Raw genomic sequence first — 15037 nt, forward strand, 5'->3', positions numbered from 1 at the left:
AAATGCTCATGTGTCTGCTTGTCTGACAATTTGATTGAGGCTGGTGGGTCTAAGATGGCATCACTCACACGTCTGACAGTTGGTGCTGGTTGTGAGCTAGGCCTCTCTATGTGGTTTCTCATGCTCAGTGTTAATCCATGTTTCTTTAAGTGATGGTCTCCAGGCAGCAAAACAGGGGAAACCCCAATGTGCAAGTGCTTCGTGTTTGCTAATGTCCCATTGGCCAAAACAAGTCACACGGCCCCACCTAGCTTTAAGGGATGGAGAAACAAGACTCTGCCTTTAGATGGGGAGAGCAGCAAAGACACATTACAAAGGGATGTGAGGAATTTGTAGCCATTAAACAACCTACCCCATACACCACCTATAACAGATTTTCAGATGAAGAGGTGGTTCTGTTTTCTGTAGCTGTCTCTTGACACTGAGGCCTGGCATTTTGTAGAATTCTCTTCGGCTCCCTGAGTTTCAGGGACCTGAGAGCACTTCATTCAGTCAAAGAACCTCTGACCACTTTGGGATCTTAATTACTTGAGGGCAAAGGTGAATGAATTCATTGACTCCCCTTTCATCTCTTTGTCACTGTCACTATTAAGAATCTTTACTGAGTTACTGATGGCTTTAAAAACTGAACCCAAAGGAAGATTTACTTTATTTACATCAATGATTAACATTTTAAACCCACACTAACTCTCGTTAAAATGCCTGCTTAGGGTTACTTTATTTAGAGGTGGGTTAGGGCCATCTTCACAATGCCAAAAATTAATTTAAAACACACAAATAAAAATGCCATGTCTCCCTGACCAGGGTTAAGTGAGCAGATACAGGCAATTTAGAATAGAGATAAAACCCCTTATTTAAGCTTGTGAGTTTGCGTGTAAACAAACTTAAAATAACCTTCCAGGGGGCTATATATGGAACAATGTCCAAAGCTCACACAGAAAGAGAAAACATTCCAATTTCAATAAACCAGGCAGGGAGACCTTGTTGAACACATAGGACATTCAGTGGAGACCCCAGAAAAGTTATAATTTATGAGTAGAGCTAAACCAGCCCTAGAGTAAAGTCTATCCTATACCCATGTTAACAGAGCTTAGCTATTCTATATTATTCTCTATTCTATACTCTTAAATATTCCTATATATTAGCAATGAACAACTGGAAAGTGAAGTATTTAAAAATACCACTTGCAAAGGCATCTACACACATAAAATATCAAATAATAAATTTAACAAAATATGTGGAAGACTTGTACACTAAAATCTAGTGAGTATAGCTAAACAGAAGTGAAAGAAGTCTTAGATAAGTGAAGAGAGATCTCATGTTCATGGATTGGAGGACTCAATATTGTGAAGATATCAATTCTGCCACATTGACGTACATATTCAATGCAATTCAAATCAATTAAAATAAAATTCTAATTCCAATCAAAAGTTTAGCAAGCCTTTTGTAGTGGCTGACAAGCTGATTCTAAAATTTATGATGAAGTGGAAAGGCCCTATAATAGCTAAGACAGTTTTACAAAAGTAGAAGAAAGTTGGAGGATTTACACTATCTGATTTTAAGGCTACTACAAAAACACAGTGATCTGGGACTTCCCTGGTGGCACAGTGGTTAAGAATCTGCCTGCCAGTACAGGGGACACAGGTTCGAGCCCTGGTCCGGGAAGATCCCACATACTGTGGAGCAACTAAACCCATGCACCACAACTACTGAGCCCACGTGCCACAACTACTGAAGCCCGTGCACTTAGAGCCCACGCTCCGCAACAAGAGAAGCCACCACAATGAGAAGCATGCGCACCGCAACAAAGCGTAGCCCCTGCTCACTGCAACTAGAGAAAGCCCGGGCGCAGCAACGAAGACCGAACACAGCCAAAAATAAATTAATTAATTAATTTAAAAAAATACAGTGATCAACAGAGTGTGGTATCATCTAGATGTATATGTTAAATAGAACAGAGTAGAGTCCAGAAATGTACATGCATATGATCAATTGATTTTCAACTAAGGGTATGAAAGTAATTTAATGACAAAGGACAATCTTTTCTACAAAGGATTCTAGAACTGGTGGATTTAGGGAGAAAATGGACCTCAATCCTTACCTCACACCATTCACAAAAATGAACTCAAAATGGATCATAAACCTAAATTCAAAAGCAAAATGATAAATCTTCTAGAAAAAAACATAGCAAAAAAATTTTTAGTGACCTTAGGGTAAATGACATTTTTATACTGAACACCAAAAAACAAGAATCATGAAAAAAACTGATAAATTGGGCTTTCTCAAAATGAAAAACTTCTTCTCTTCAAAAGATACCATTTTCTCAACAGTAAAAAGACAAGTCCCAGACTGAAAGAAAATACTTGCAACACGTATACTGAAAACATGAAGCACTCTTATAATGCAATAATAAGATGGCAAATAACTCCGTTTTCTTTTTAACACCTTTATTGGAGTATAATTGCTTTACAGTGTTGTGTTAGTTTCTGCTGTAAACAAAATGAATCAGCTATATGTATACATATATCCCCCTATCCCCTCCTTCGTGCGTCTCCCTCCCACCCTCCCTATCTCACCCTTCTAGGTGGTCACAAAGCACCGAGCTGATCTCCCTGTGAGATGCAGTTGCTTCCCACTAGCTATCTATTTTATATTTGGTAGTGTATATATGTCAATGCTACTCTCTCACTTCGTCCCAGCTTACCCTTCCCCCTCCCCCTGTCCTCAAGTCCATTCTTTATGTCTGTACCTTTATTCCTGTCCTGCCCCTAGGTTCATCAGAACCTTTTTTTTTTTTTTTAGATTCCATATATATGTGTTAGCATACGGTATTTGTTTTTCTCTTTCTGACTTACTTCACTCTGTATGACAGATTCTAGGTCCATCCACGTCACTACAAATAACTCAATTTCATTTCTTTTTATGGCTGAGTAATATTGCATTGTATATATGTGCCACATCTTCTTTATCCATTCATCTGTCGATGGACACTTAGGTTGCTTCCGTGTCCTGGCTATTGTAAATAGTGCTGCGATGAACATTGTGGTACATGACTCTTTTCGAATTATGGTTTTCTCAGGGTATATGCCAGTAGTGGGACTGCTGGGTCATATGGTAGTTCTATTTTTAGTTTTTTAAGGAACCTCCATACTGTTCTCCATAGTGGCTGTATCAATTTACATTCCCACCAACAGTGCAAGAGGGTTCCCTTTTCTCCACACCCCCTCCAGCATTTATTATTTGTAGACTTTTTTTTTTTTTTTTTTGGTAGACTTTTTGATGATGGCCATTCTGACCGGTGTGAGGTGATACCTCATTGTAGTTTTGATTTGCATTTCTCTAATGATTAGTGATGTTGAGCATCCTTTCATGTCAAATAACCCAGTTTTAAATGGGCCAGTGATTGGAACTGACACTTTGCTAATAAAGGTATACAAATAGTTAATTAGCACATGAAAAGTTACTCAACATTTTTCATTATCAGAGAAATGCCAAGATACTACTACACACCCTCTAGAATGGTTAAATTTAAAAGTCTGACAAAACCATGGGTTAGCAAGAATGTGGAGCAACTGGAATTCTCCTACATTGTTGGTGAGAATGTAAAAGTGTGGGACCACTTTGGAAGAAGGTCTGGGAATTCCTTATAAAACCTACTATGCACCTACCCTATGCCCCAGCAGTTCTACACTTACCCTAGAAAATGAGAATATATGTCTAAACAAGGTCTTTTTATATGAATGTTTATAGGAGCTTTATATAGTAGCAAGCATTTACTGGATGCCTACACTGTAATCCTGTGCTGGGTACACAGGGATGGATCAGACACAGTTGGAAGGAACCAGACACACATACAAATACACCCAGACATGGTCTACACATACAGCCATACATGTACACATAACATACACATAGACACAGGCATGTACACACAGAGAAACATGCACAGACACACACACACATGCACACAGAGACACGGACATGTACATGTACAGAAGCGTATGCACAAACTCACATGGACACACAGACACACACGCACACACACAGCCATTGTACCATAAAGCAAAAATTCCTAATACAAAGGCATAGACAAAACACTTTGGACATCAACAGTTTAGCAAATATTTACTGAGCATCAGGAAGACCAGGAAACAGAGGGGGAGGTGCGCACGATGTCAGGGAATAAGTAGAGGACAGAAGGGCATCCCAGGGTGATAGAACAGCTCCTGTGAAGGCCTGGGGGTCAGAGAGGGCTGGGTACAAGCACATATAGATTGCTCAAAATAGGCCACAGCAAGAGCCCACATTGAAGTAGAACGGAAGGGCTGAAACATGAGTGGCCTTGACTGTCCCCATAAGGGGTGGGGGTCCCAGTGAGAACGGTGGGTCGGCACAGTCAGGAAGAGCCCAGCAGTTAAAAGCCTAGTGTCTGAATCGGAGACATGGGTGCTAGTCCCAGCTTTTGAGCGTCACCATCTCCTTGAGCCTCATTCCCCAATGTGATGTGTATTTATTTAACAAGCCCCTTCTATTACCAGCCTCTGTCGTAGATGCCGGGGATACACCAGGGAATAAACAAATCAAAACCAAACCCCCTGCCTTTGTGGAGCTTACCTTCTTGTTGGGGAAAGTAGTCAATGAACATAGAAATAAATATAGACAAATAATATGTCAGGCAATAAGTGCTCAGAAGAAACTCAGGCAGAGCAAGGGGTCAGAGACTGACATGGCTGCTGTTCTTCTAAACAAGAGTCAGCAAAGAGTGCTGTTATAACAGAGACATGAATGAAGGGAGGAAGTGGGCGTAAGGTGGATGGTTTCAGAGAGCTGGAGGAGCATATGCAAAGGGCCTGAGGTCAGCGTGTTCCCGCCATGCGTTCCTGGAACAGCCTGGAGGCCAGTGTGGGTGAAGCAGAATGAGCGAGGGAGGGCAGAACAGGACGTGGGGACAGAGTAGGGCATTAGAGACCATCGTAAGGACTTAGACTCTCTCTTGGGGTAAAATGGGAATCCACTGGAAGGCTTTACACAGATGTGACACAATCTGACTTATATTTACCAGATCACTCTGCTGCCAAGAGGGGAATAGACTGAAGTGGGGCAAGGGCAGCACTTATTGCAATAATCCAGGTGAACAATGATGGTCCCGTTGGTGTTTAAAAAAGATGTCCTCACTATAGGTGAGCCATTCGATTCATTCTGTTTTCATTTTATTTTCCATATAATGTCACAAATAACTTGCCAACCATTGCTCTAGACTAACCTTCTCATTTTCCAGATGAGGAAACTGAGGCTCAGAAAGGAAAAGAGATCAGCTCAGGCTAAGAAAGATCTAGGGATTTCTCTCACACCAAAACGGCAGAGCCACTTCTCCCACAGGGGTGGTGGTGAAAGGTCCCTACAGGTATATAAACAGAAATGGGGTGAAGAATAGAGGAAGGGGTCTTACACTTCCAAGGTTCCTTCTAAACCTGAGATGGAGGGACTCTATGGCCAGGTCACCTGGAGTGTGACTTAAGAATCATCTTCCCAAGCCTGTGACCTGGAAGGACAGACACAGGCTGAAAAAGGGGGTACTTTCTTCCCAGATCCTTTGATGTGGAATCACTCAAAGATGTCAAAGACAGGGCAAGCCTGAAGGCAGGAGAAATCCTACAGCCCCCCAAGAACTGAACCTATATCTGATCCTTACTCTTCTCATAATAGAATCAGATGGGCAGGCTTGGGTAGAAAGGGGCGTTTCCCCTACAAACTCACCCACTGGGATGCACTATATATACCTTGTGCTAACAGGGACACTGTTCTGGCCTATTTGGAATCCCTGAGTGAGCCTCTGAGCCCCTGACTCGCTCCGGGGATACCCCTCAGTCTTGCATCTTCACACCCTCCCTCACCAGCCATCAAGGTAGCCTCTGTGGGAAGCAAAGGCTGCATCAGGAATGACGTTAACACAGAAGAAATTACAAAATGGTAGCACGATGCCCCTGGAGCGCTATTCCGCACTCACTGCTTCATCTGTAACACAAGTCTCTCTAACAGGCTGTTATGGGTGGTATTGCCCCCAGATTCACATGTTGAAGTCCTAACTTCCATGACCTCAGAAAGTGACCTTATTTAGAAATAGGATCCTCACAGGCGTAATGAAGTTAAAACAAGGACATTAGGGTGGGACCTAATCCAACTGGTATCCTCATACTAAGGGAAAATCTGGACACAGACACGCATAGAAGGGGACTTCCCCGGGGGTCCAGTGGTTAAGAATCCACCTTCCAATGCAGGGGACGTGGGTTCGATCTCTGGTAGGGGAACTAAGATTCCACGTGCCGCGGGGCAACGAAGCCCATGCGCCGCAACTACTGAGCATGTGAGCCACAACTAGAGGGCCTGTGTGCCGCAACTACAGAGCCCACGTGCTCTGGAGCCCACATGCCACAACTAGAGAGCTGCAACTACTAAGCCCGCACACCACAACTAGAAGAGAAGCCCACAGGCTGCAACGAAGAGCCCGGCGCCACAACTAAGACCTGACGCAGCCAAAAATAAAATAAATAACTAAATATTTTTTTAAAAGATATGCATAGAGGGAAGGTGATGTGAACACACAAGAGGAAGACAGCCATCTACAAGCCAAGGAGAAAGGTCTGGAAGAGATCTTTCCCTCACAGCCCTCAGGAGGAACCAACCCTGCTGATACCTTTATTTTGGACTTTCAGCCTCTCAATCTGTGGTACTTAGTTACGGCAGCCTCAGCAAACTAATTAACAGGCCAAGAGATTATTTAAGATGACCTTCACTACAGGTGCTAGAAGCCAGCTTTGGGGCTAGGACAGAAGAGGAAGGGTGAGTGCCAGTCAGAGGCATGGGAAGGGATGAGGGCCCTGAGACAACATTCTGGAGCTTGAAGCAGGTGTCTGTGAAGCTCCCAACCACCCTCTCTGCCCTCCAGTTTCCCCTAACCCATTGGTCCTGCATTGGCAATTGTGGCCAAGACCTGAGACCTTGCACCACACCTATAGGTACACAATGACCCGGGAAAACCACATACTGTTACAGCTCAGAGGAGGTGAGTGCTGGAGGCCTGAGTCCCAAGAAGAAGGGAGGGTGGCTCAGAGTCCTGGGTCCTGAGAGACAGGGTCTTTGGGACCAGAACTCTCTCTTACTGTATATATGAACTGTTCCTAATATTTATGTTAATAACCATATTAATAATAATATTCTTAATATTAACAGTCCCCAACTGAAAACTCTTAATATATTTTTACATAAAATTTCGACTTTTACCAACACCATTCTTATTGGGGCATTTTTCTCTATTAAAAATAAATATTCATTTATACCATAGAACTCACAGAAACAGTACCAAGTCTGAAAGAACACAAAAGACATCTCTACTTCATGTTACATCAGAAAGCTTATATATATATACACATATATATACACATATATATGTGTATATATATATATGTGTGTGTGTGTGTGTGTGTGTATATATATATGAAATAGGATTTTCCAGCCATGAACAAGAAATCTGAATGACACAACGTGTTCATGGTACTGACACTGACACGTGGGTTAGATACGATGGCAATCGGTCATTCAGGGGTGCCGGAAGTAACACTGAAGCCCGCATTACCCTATTCAGCCTTCCAGAAGGTCACGGAAGAGGCTGGTGCCATGACGTGTTCAGAGGATGAGGCCTGGGCTGAGCAGGAACCACTGCAAGTGACGGGTGAGGAGACCAAGTCGACTTCCAGTGGCTACGGCCACTGGATGGGTGCTGGGGCAGGGGCCAGGCTGGAAACATGCTGGACAGGGAGAAAAGTTCAGTGGGTGAAAGCCAAGGGTTTGACTTCCTAGTGTGGCTGGAGAAGTAGGGATTCTATAACCCAAAGAGATAAAAGTGTAAGCAAGGCCATTTGGGGAGGCACCGCTCGCCCCGCCCCGCCCCGCCCTGCAGGCCTAGCGCGGCAAAGACCAGCGAGTTCTGGGTCCCCCGGCTTGCCAGCCACTCGGCGTCCTGCGCATGCGTACTAGCAAGACAGCCTGGGATAGGCCAATGGGGTGTGGCGTTCCTCCAGGCTCATCCAATGAGCTCATCAGATGCTTTCGTATCGACCAATGGGGCTTCGAGTTGATCTGTCCGGTGAAGCAGGCCCCGCCTTCCGTGCCTCGGAGACACTAGAAGGAGAAGGACCGGCTGGGTGGGTGGAGCGTTCCAGGGCGTTCCTTCAGCACAAGGAGATTCTTGTGAGATCATATAGAGGCCAGGAGGAATTCTGGTCCCTTAAAGAGTAAAAGGGTGTCTGGGGGCCCAGATTCCTGGGTCCTGAGGAAACAGAGGTGGGGGACGGGGGGGGCGGGGCGTGCGGGACTCCTGGAGCAGAGGGGGGTGAGGGCCGGGGCCCTGCGCTCTTGGGTCGGAGAGGGGGAGAAGCTGGGTGCCCAGAATCATGTGTCCTGACAGAAAAGGTGACTGAACCCAAACTCCTGGATCCCTAGGTAGGACAGGGCTTAGATCTCAGAATCCTGGGTTCTGATGAAGCTGGGAGCTGGGGACTGAGGTTCTTGGGCCGCGAAAGAGCGTAGGTTTGAAGCTGGACTCCGGAGTCTGAGGGAGAAGGGCCTTTGGGCCAGATTACGGATCCAGAGGTTGGAGGGTATGAGGCTGTTGAGCTCCTCGGTCTAGGCGGCTGAGTCTGAGAAGTACAGCTACGGAAACTGGGGCTTGTTAACTAGTTAACTTGCCCAAACTCACAAGCGAGATCGGGACTGACTTTAGAGATCATCGTTTTATTTTTTTTGCGGTACGCGGGCCACTCACTGCCGTGGCCTCTCCCGTTGCGGAGCACAGGCTCCAGACGCGCAGGCTCAGCGGCCATGGCTCACGGGCCCAGCCGCTCCGCAGCATGTGGGATCTTCCCAGACCGGGGCACGAACCCGTGTCCCCTGCATCGGCAGGCGGACTCTCAACCACTGCGCCACCAGGGAAGCCCGAGATCATCGTTTTATATACCCGTAAACTCTGCCCTGAAGTCAGTACTTGTTGCCAGAACTTAGATTTAATCTCGTTCCATGTGGTTGAAAAGCTGCTTCTCCATCAAATCACAGATCCTGATCGGTTCTTCCAAACGTCTCTAAGAGAAGCCATGGGAGCCTGTCATTTCCAGGTTTTACTGTTCCTGTTTCTCCTAGGAGCCCCGACCTTGATCTGTATGTATTGGGGATGTGGGGGGAGAGCGGCTGGGTCACGGAGGATGGATTTCTGGTGAAAAAGGAGTGGTTTGGGGCCCCACAGAGAAGGGCAAGTGCTTATCTTTATCTCATTTTCTCCCCAGTGGCACAAAACTTGCGTTGTCAAAAGAGTGCATTCGTGGGCATAGAAGCGGATCCAGTAGAGACATTTAACTGGACCACAGACAAAGCTGAGACTTGTGACAATGGGGCATTGTGCCAGGAAACCGTGCTGATGATTAAGGCTGGTAAAATGAGAAAGAGGCCGTTGGGCTGGTGGGGCAGGGGCAGGGGGGAAGGTGATTATGGCCATGTTAACGCGGTTCCGCCTTCCCCAGGCCAAACATCAGGCGCTGCCCCCCATCCACTTTCCTTCCCTCTTGTCTCACAGCAGGAACCAAGACAGCAATTTTGGCCACTAAGGGCTGCAGCTCAGACGGGGCACCGGCAATAACGTTTATCCAGCACACGCCAGCCCCTGGCCTAGTCGCCATCTCCTACAGTAACTACTGTGAGGACTCCTTTTGCAACAACAAAGAGGACTTACATGAGTTATGGAGGACAGAAGAGATTGACGGTACCCTGGGAGGGGAGAGACGGGTGCTGAGAGAAACTCCATGCAGCCCTGAAAAAACGGGGCTTACTCTGCTTAGGTCCAAGTGCGTCATACACAAAAGGACCTCAGACCTTTGGCTTGTCTTTCTTTTTCTAAATTGTTACCTTGAGGTCTGGAAACGCTGCTCCGAGCAGAGGGACATCGGTGAAGGCTGGAGTGTAAATGGGGTTTGGGGTTTATTAAGCAATACAATGTCAGTGGAGGTTTCTGAGCAGGGTGGTGACATCGTCCATCTAGCAAGCACTGCTTCCCCCTTTGCCGCATGGCCACAGCCCAGTTCCCCCGTTGGTCCTCAAGGCCTATAGAAATCTGGCCCCGCCTATCTTTTCAGCTCATTTCCTTCTCTTCCTTCTCTCATTTATTGTATTCTACTTGGGGCTAGGATTCAAAATATTTAACAGTGGAGATGGTACTAACCAATCAGAATGGATGCTGGCTATAAAAATACAGTCCAGTCCCACCTGTGCCTACCAGCTGAGTATCAACACCACAACTTCTCACAATTCTCCAATCCACCAAGCCGGCTCACACCTCCAGCCCTTGGTCCTCGCTGTTTCCCTTGCTCCTCTCCCTCCTCCCCCTCCCCCATTTTCACATAGCTAACCTCTGTTCTTCCTCCATCTCCACTCAGGCGTCGGCTCTGGGAAAATACCTAACCAAATTATTTTAGGTACTTAGGTGGTCCTCCATTTCTTTGCCACTAGACCTTGGACACAATGCCTACTGAATTGTATGGTAGTTAATTACTTACATGTCTGTTTCCTTCAAGGCAGTGATCCTAGCTGGCAGGAACTGTGTCCTTTTCGTATCTGTATCTCCACACCTAAGCACAGAGTTCGGAAGTCATGTTGGATGGGGTTCTGACAGCATAGAAATCAGTTGGAGAGGGGTGGGGAGGTGGTAGTAACAGTCCTTGAGTAGAGAGGCATCAGCAGGAAAGACTGGAGGAAGAGAAGCCAGCAAGGGGAGGCAACTCAGAGGCGGGACTCGCCCTTAATTGTCCCTCTCTCTCCCCCTTCAGCTCCCAGAGGGTCAACAGACCTCCGCTGCCCAACCTGTCTGGCTTTGGGGTCCTGTTTGAATGCTCCTTCTCTTTCCTGCCCCAACGATACAAATCAATGCTATCAAGGAAAACTTCAGGTCACTGGAGGTAAACTGAACATCTGATGGTTTCAGAGGCTGGAAAACCAGACATCTGAGTGTAGCCCAAGAGGTTCTGACACTCAGGGTTCCAGGAATGAGGGAGGCGTGGACTCCTCTCTGATTTCCTAAAACATCTATGTGTCTCCCCATCCCTCCTTGTTCCACAGGAGACCTCAGCGCACCTTTGGAGATCAAAGGCTGTACATCCGCAGATGGCTGCAGGCTGATGTCTGGGATCTTTACAATAGGGCCCCTGCGGGTGAAGGAAACGTGTCCACTCAGGTCTATCTCTCCCCGAAAGGTTGAAAGTGGGGCCACATGGCTTCACACTTCAGTCTGGAGGTTAGAGCTACTGCTGCCGCTGTCGCTGCAAGCGCTTGTCCATTGAGTAGGTGCTTCGGGTCCCGGGTCACGGGACATCTCTTCTGAGTGGTCATCAGCAAGCTGAGGGGCAGGTGGAAGCCTGAAGAACAGTCCCAGTGGATGCATCTGACATTTCTAATAAAGTTTCTGCCACGATGTGTGTATGCCTCAAAACTAGAAGTGGCATTATTGAGCTAAAAGGGCCCTTAAAATTCATCTCCTCCAACCTACACATTTTGCAGAAAGGGAATCAAAGATCTCGAAAACTTTAATGAATTTCTCACACTTACATAGCTATGGGCAGAGCCAGGACCAGAACTCTGATGTTTTGACCTGAAGTCTGGTTTTCCTTTCACTCTAATAGGTTTCCTTGTCTTGCTAGCTGGACAAGAGGCTAATGTTGTCCTCCTCCAGAACGCTCCCAACCCAATTGTAAGGCCAACGTCACCTGCCTTGGGGTTCTAATATTTCCCTGGGAGGTGTGGCAGAATGAGAAAAATCAGACTCTAAATTCTTCAGTTATAGTGGCCCCATCTCCCTCTATCCTGTTTGTCCCTTGCCCACTTTACATCATTCCTTCCCATCTCTGCTGACTACTTAATGCCTCCTCAGTGGACAGAAGGAACTTAGGAGGGACCTGGGGTTCAGTAGGGTCTGATGAATGTTGGTGAAAAACTATTGGGTGGGGAGATTCTTTTTTCACATTCTTATGCTTATTTATTTAACTTATTACTCAAGAATACGTAAAGTCTATGTTATTGTAAAATACTCCAGTGATACAGGAGCTGTATAGAGCAAAGGTAGAGTAAAGGGGAACAGACTTTTCTTCATTTTTTTAAAAAACAGCCTTATTGAGGCTTAATTGACATACAATAAACTGCACTGGGAGTGGGAGGAGAGACTTTTAATACAAACTGTTGACCCCTCCCACAAAGGACAGGGGAGTCTGATCATAGTATAGTCCAGCCAAGTTCTTTCTAGAAAGTTCTCTAGTTCTTACTAACTCTTTGAGTTAAAGGCCCACTCCAGCTACTACGTTATCTTTGTTCCCAGGCATCCAGTTCTCCATTGTGTCAGTTTGGTGAATCTCTCTAAAGAAGGAGCGGAAACACCAACAAATAAAACTTTAACTTAATGAGGGGACATATAAATTTGGGAAATTACAAGCATTCAGAGCCTTGACTGGTAAATACTATTTGGGGTAAAACACAAAATCAAAAACAAAAAACGAACCGAAAAAGCCAAGTAGCTGTTTCCCATAGGACACTGGCTTCTTAATGGCACCGATGACAGTTGCAGAAGACACTCCTGAGTAAATGGAGGAGAGCCATAATTTTTAAAAATTTGGCCTGTGAATTGTTTTGGTATTTTTAAAATTATATCTGTCATCTGCCAAAGAGCTTTACGCAGCATGTACAAATTTCTCAGTCCACAAACTCAAGTGTGCCGACTTTCTTAATTTTTAAATATATAATATAAACTATTTAAATATATTATTTCTTTTTATGATAATTTTGTTTTGAAATATATTATTTTTTTATGATAATTTTGTTTATAACAATCCCCCATTCTACCTAGTGGAGTAACCAGTCTGAGTAAACTCGGTCGTGTCAGGGTTTTCTCAGTCATTTCAGATCTAAGTTCAGTCACTTCAGGGCTTGTTTTCCTTTCCACTCTCCTCACCCAGGGCTTTGCTATAGTGCTGGTGGGCAAGAGGTGACTGTCTAGTTTTCACCTGTCATGCTGCTCATGTCCAGGTTCTCACTGATGCCTGGGTTCTCAGCTTCCATTCCTGCTGGCTTCCACTGGGAAATCTTCAACCCTGTCTGGGGATTCATGGGCTCCACGCAGGCCCTGTAAGCTCTGCCATCCCTCTTAGCGACTTCGGGGCCTCTTCCAACTGCTCTCAAATCCCACCGAGGTCCTTCAGGAATCTAAAGCAGCCTAGGAATCCCATATAGGTGATGAAATTCCTGAAGATCTGGAGAAAAGATAATTTCGTAGAGACTTGCTTTCTCCCAAGGTACTTGAGAACGAGATGCGGCCTAGACCCTACAATTTATCACCCACCATACACAGACCACTATCACACATTCTTCTCAAACCTACTTTTTCTTTTTCCAACAATCATGCCATAGGAATTCCCTGGCGGTCCAGTGATTGGGACTCTGCGCTCTCAATGCCGAGGGCCCAGGGCTGGGGTTCAATCCCTGGTCGGGGAACTGAGATCCCACAACAAACAAAACAACCATGCCATAAAGCCTTCATTCTTAGACTGAAACTTAAAAATTCCAAGTCTAACAAGTCAAAAGTTGGGCCTTTGGAATTACATCAACTTCAATTTACATAGCCTACTCTGAAATTTCAGGGCTGAACATGAAGGTATTTCTGGCTCTTTGCATTTCTAGGGTAATAGGCCTACTGACTGACTGGAGGAGAAGGGACAAGAGAATTAGTACAAAGAATGGAGGCGTGGGGAGGTAACAGTAATAGCATCATATCACCCTGCCGTACGTGTGCTTCACCCACCCGGATTTAGACTCCATCATCACACGTGATATTCATTGCTCCCTCCAGGGCTGTGTTCACGTCCCTTCCTCCCTGAAATTCCATTTCCTCTTCCCACCTACCCACCCCAGAGGGCCCCACTAGACATCTCACTGCCAACTCCAGCAGACCTTTTCTGACTTCTCTGGCACCCACTGATCTCCCTCAGCATAGCCCCAGCACATCTGCCAGCCTTCCTTCAATATCTTACAGTTTCCCACACAACGTATAATCTCCCCTGTCAAGGCAGCAGCACTTCAGGGACAGGCATTATTTCCAACAGCTTTACAACTTAACAGCACCCATAAGATGTGACTGGCAACTTGAGGTTATGGGTCTTCTGCTTATTGAAGTGAACCAAAGTCCATTACACGTGCACACACACCCCTCTCCAACAACAAAACTAACCACCATCAACTGCAGCCAATTACCTGAAACTAGATGCTGATGTGAAAAAAAAAAAGTAAGTTCTAGAGAGTAGACAAGAAAAGAGGTAGAAGTCTAAGAAGGATGGGCACTGCAGAAAGTAAGAATTTGAAAATTCCTCTCTTTTGTCAATAATGTTATAGTGGCCAGGTGGGCACATCCTCGTTTGGGGCAGCGATGTCAGAGTGGGAGATGAGTTTTTTTTGGTTTTTTGTTTATTTATTTATTTTGGCTGCGTTGGGTCTTCATTGCTGCACGCGGGCTTTCTCTAGTTGCGGCAAGCAGGGGCTATTCTTCATTGCGGTACGTGGGCTTCTCATTGCAGTGGCTTCTCTTGTTGTGAAGCACGGGCTCTAGGCACGTGGGCTTCAGTAGTTGTGGCACGTGGGCTCAGTAGCTGTGGCACACGGGCTTAGCTGCTCCGCGGCTTATGGGATCTTCCCAGACCAGGGCTTGAACCCGCGTCCCCTGCATTGGCAGGCAGATTCTTAACCACTGCGCCATCAGGGAAGCCCTGCATTATGTTTTTTTAAAAAGTAAGAAATTTCCTTTGCAGCAAAATATCACTTGTATAAATTAAACAAGGCACGGAGTTCCCTGGTGGCCTAGTGGTTAGGATTCAGGGCCTTCACTGCCGTGGCCCGGGTTCAATCCCTGGTCGAGGAACTGAGATCCTGCAAGCCACGTGTGGCCAAAAACAATTTTGGCATG

The 15037-nt window shown here is 45.8% G+C and overlaps 1 protein-coding gene and 1 long non-coding RNA gene across 3 annotated transcripts in view; one reads left to right on the top strand and one right to left on the bottom strand.

Annotated features, from left to right (window-relative positions):
* Window positions 1-2025: 2025 nt before the first annotated feature.
* Window positions 2026-15037, bottom strand: part of LOC117201803 (uncharacterized) — a 50752-nt gene continuing 37740 nt past the window's right edge. The window contains exons 6-7 of the long non-coding RNA XR_007474423.1: window positions 10599-10670; window positions 2026-8178 (exon numbers count right to left, since the gene is read on the bottom strand). This is a non-coding gene — a long non-coding RNA (uncharacterized LOC117201803). The remainder of the gene's footprint in view (window positions 8179-10598; window positions 10671-15037) is intronic.
* On the top strand, window positions 8233-11559 carry TEX101 (testis expressed 101). Of its 2 annotated transcripts, none has more exons than XM_049703736.1 (6): window positions 8233-8469; window positions 9109-9210; window positions 9336-9479; window positions 9623-9808; window positions 10869-10997; window positions 11158-11559. In XM_049703736.1, exons 1-6 carry the CDS (start codon window positions 8451-8453, stop codon window positions 11376-11378), a joined length of 801 nt encoding a protein of 266 aa, XP_049559693.1. In that variant the 5' UTR covers window positions 8233-8450; the 3' UTR covers window positions 11379-11559. The 2 variants fall into 2 exon arrangements, with proteins under 2 accessions (XP_049559693.1, XP_049559694.1); XM_049703737.1 differs by having other exon boundaries at window positions 8235-8499.

Source organism: Orcinus orca, chromosome 20 (assembly GCF_937001465.1).
Source record: "Orcinus orca chromosome 20, mOrcOrc1.1, whole genome shotgun sequence".
Classification (NCBI taxonomy): domain Eukaryota; kingdom Metazoa; phylum Chordata; class Mammalia; order Artiodactyla; family Delphinidae; genus Orcinus; species Orcinus orca.